Here is a 2,589-nt window from a genome sequence, read left to right on the forward strand (position 1 = left end):
ACTTGCATTTTCCATTTGTCAGATCAATATGTAATTAAGATTTTAACTGTGGCTTTTCAATTTTCTATCTATGCAATGTGCAATGTTGATGGAAAACAAACAAAAACAAAAAAAAAGTCAAAGCATTTGAGAGAGGAGTGGGGATTTAAACACCGGGGTCAACTTGCATCTGATTTGTCAACTTGCTCATGGTCACACCTGTTTTCAAGAAATGCTGATGTTGCATGTACTGTTTACCAAGTTTGCCACCCTCATTTCAGCTTTCCAGCACGCTAACACTGGCTAATTATCACAAAGCACAGCTGAGTCAAATAGGAAATGTGTTTAGTTTTCAGGTCACAAAAAGTAGTGGACAGATGAAAAGTTTGGTCTGATAATGATGCTACATAATACGTCTTGGATTCATACTGTGGTGACAATGAATGTCTGTGCAAACATTTCCAGAGATGGATGAAACACTGCAGATGACAGGGCCAACTTAAGAGTCTACAATATATTCTCATCACTAAAAAAGGGAAGCTGACCAGTAGTGTTCAAAAAACATGGTGTGTCGACTTTAATACAGGAAGTCAAGTGTGGGTGCAGAATAAAGTTAATGGGAAAGCTTGTTATATAGTATAACCCTAAAATATTCTTCTGTTTTAGTCACTCCTGTGGTTTGATAATATGCACAAACTAGATGTATTATAAAGAAGTACTGTTCATTTATTTAAAAATCTAATTTGCTTGAAGGCAAAACCAGCTATACTGTATATACTAGGCCAAAGAGAGAAACTCAGTGGAATAAAGAAAGAAAAAAAGGTCTCAGTGATGATGATGATCATCAGGTAGCATCAGTCAGTGGTATCAAAACAAATGGTATTCATTCCTGGAATACACTATTGATAATAGCTGCTTTTTACTGCAGTATTCACTGGGTGAATAGTAGGAGGAGAAGAGTAGCTAAGATGAGGGAGGAGAGGGTCCATGACTGGGGCATTAGAGCAGGATTTGGGGAGAGACAGTAGGCCCTGAGGGCAAGTGCTTGTTCTACTGTCTCCTATGGAAGCAGAATCAGCTTTAATGTAATAAAAGCAACAACAACTTTCTCTCACTCACACATACATGCACAAAAAGCTGTTTTGTCACCCACCAGATCCACCAAATGCATCAGCAGCAGGGCCAGCGGCCACGACAGCAGGACCATCTCCTGGGGAAGGCGCAAACGCATCTAGGGTATTGCAGACGAAAACAGCCAGAACGCAAACACAAAACATAACACCGGGCCGACACACCGACAGACACATGGATGTAAAGAACAGAAGATGAATAAACAGATGAAATGGACAGGAAAGGAAACAAAAATAGGAGATCAGAATCAGAGAAAAGCAGAGAATACAAGAAATATGCAGCCCGGTTACTGTAGTGATCGATCTGATTGTACCATCGGTCACGTAACTGGCTTCGGAGGGCTGCATAATGCTGCATTCAGTGAGTGCACTGCCCATGCAGGCTTGTGAAATGAGGCCAGTTGTCACAAGTTATTTGTACTCTGTGACAAGAGCAAAATGTCACATTTAGGGATGGAGGACACAAAGTCTCTCTTTGACAAAGGTAGCTGCTGTTCAGTAGGCATGAGCTGCTTGTGGAATGTTAGGTCTGGGGTTAAAGTCAAAAAGCCAAAATATCATTAAAACAAATGAAGCTTCTCACCAGCTTGGCATATTTATAAAACTGCTATGAAGCCATTAGGGAGAAACTCATTAAGGGCGATCGACAAAAACAGCAGAAAGTAGCAAAACCTATAATTATGAGTCACGACAGCAGTGGGTTTACTGAGGTGCACAAGGATATGACAAAACAATGACTTTTTAAAACATGTTGATATCAGCACATTAGGTATAGGGCTTCCACTATACTGCTCATATTTGTGCCACATATGATAAAGGTTTTGCTCTGTGCTCACAGCAAAACTAGGAAAAGGTCTGATATTATGTCAGCACAATAGTGAGCAAATAGAAGAAACAACAAAAAAAAATTGAAAATCAATAGAAAAAGAATAGAGAAGCCTAACATTTGAGTCACAGCACTAAGAACCTGATTTTCCTCAGTTCCACTAGTTTTGATTTTCATACAGAATTTCATACAGTTACCTGTCACAACTTAAGAAAAGGGTAAAAAAAAAAATCTCAACTAGGTTTCTACTGATTGAACTCTTATGTTGAATCAATGATTCTGCTCAGTGTTTAGATATCACATAAATGAAGCTTATGTACATCACTCAAACATGTCATCTGATTGGATGAAAACCTGCAGAATTTTTGTGGTTTTAGGATGCAGCACTCCCCATGAATATATTAGTGGTTATAATGCATAATTTAGGGAGTGATGTTGGCATCCCAGGCGTCTATATACAAGCTTTATACCAACGGAAACCTAACCGTAACTTCCTAAATGATGACGGGGCTTATTGTAGACAAGCAGGCAGGCCACCATGTTGTGTGTCCTAGTCTACAGTATATCCTATCCTCTGACCACACTGACCTCCGAAAAGGTCGATGTCTGTGGCTGAGGTGGTGGCGGGAGCTGAGACGGGCAGGGAGGCGGGCA

At 40.1% G+C, this 2,589-nt stretch overlaps 1 protein-coding gene across 5 annotated transcripts in view; it reads right to left on the minus strand.

Moving 5' to 3' along the window:
- snap91a (synaptosome associated protein 91a) overlaps window positions 1-2,589 on the minus strand; it is a 49,375-nt gene that overhangs the window by 13,910 nt on the left and 32,876 nt on the right. For all 5 annotated transcript variants that reach the window (XM_020621578.1, XM_020621580.1, XM_020621577.1 and 2 more), the window contains one exon: window positions 1,133-1,189. In XM_020621578.1, the coding sequence (XP_020477234.1) occupies window positions 1,133-1,189 (57 nt within the window). The remainder of the gene's footprint in view (window positions 1-1,132; window positions 1,190-2,589) is intronic.

This window comes from Monopterus albus, unplaced genomic scaffold, assembly GCF_001952655.1.
Source record: "Monopterus albus unplaced genomic scaffold, M_albus_1.0 scaffold262.1, whole genome shotgun sequence".
Classification (NCBI taxonomy): Eukaryota; Metazoa; Chordata; class Actinopteri; order Synbranchiformes; family Synbranchidae; genus Monopterus; species Monopterus albus.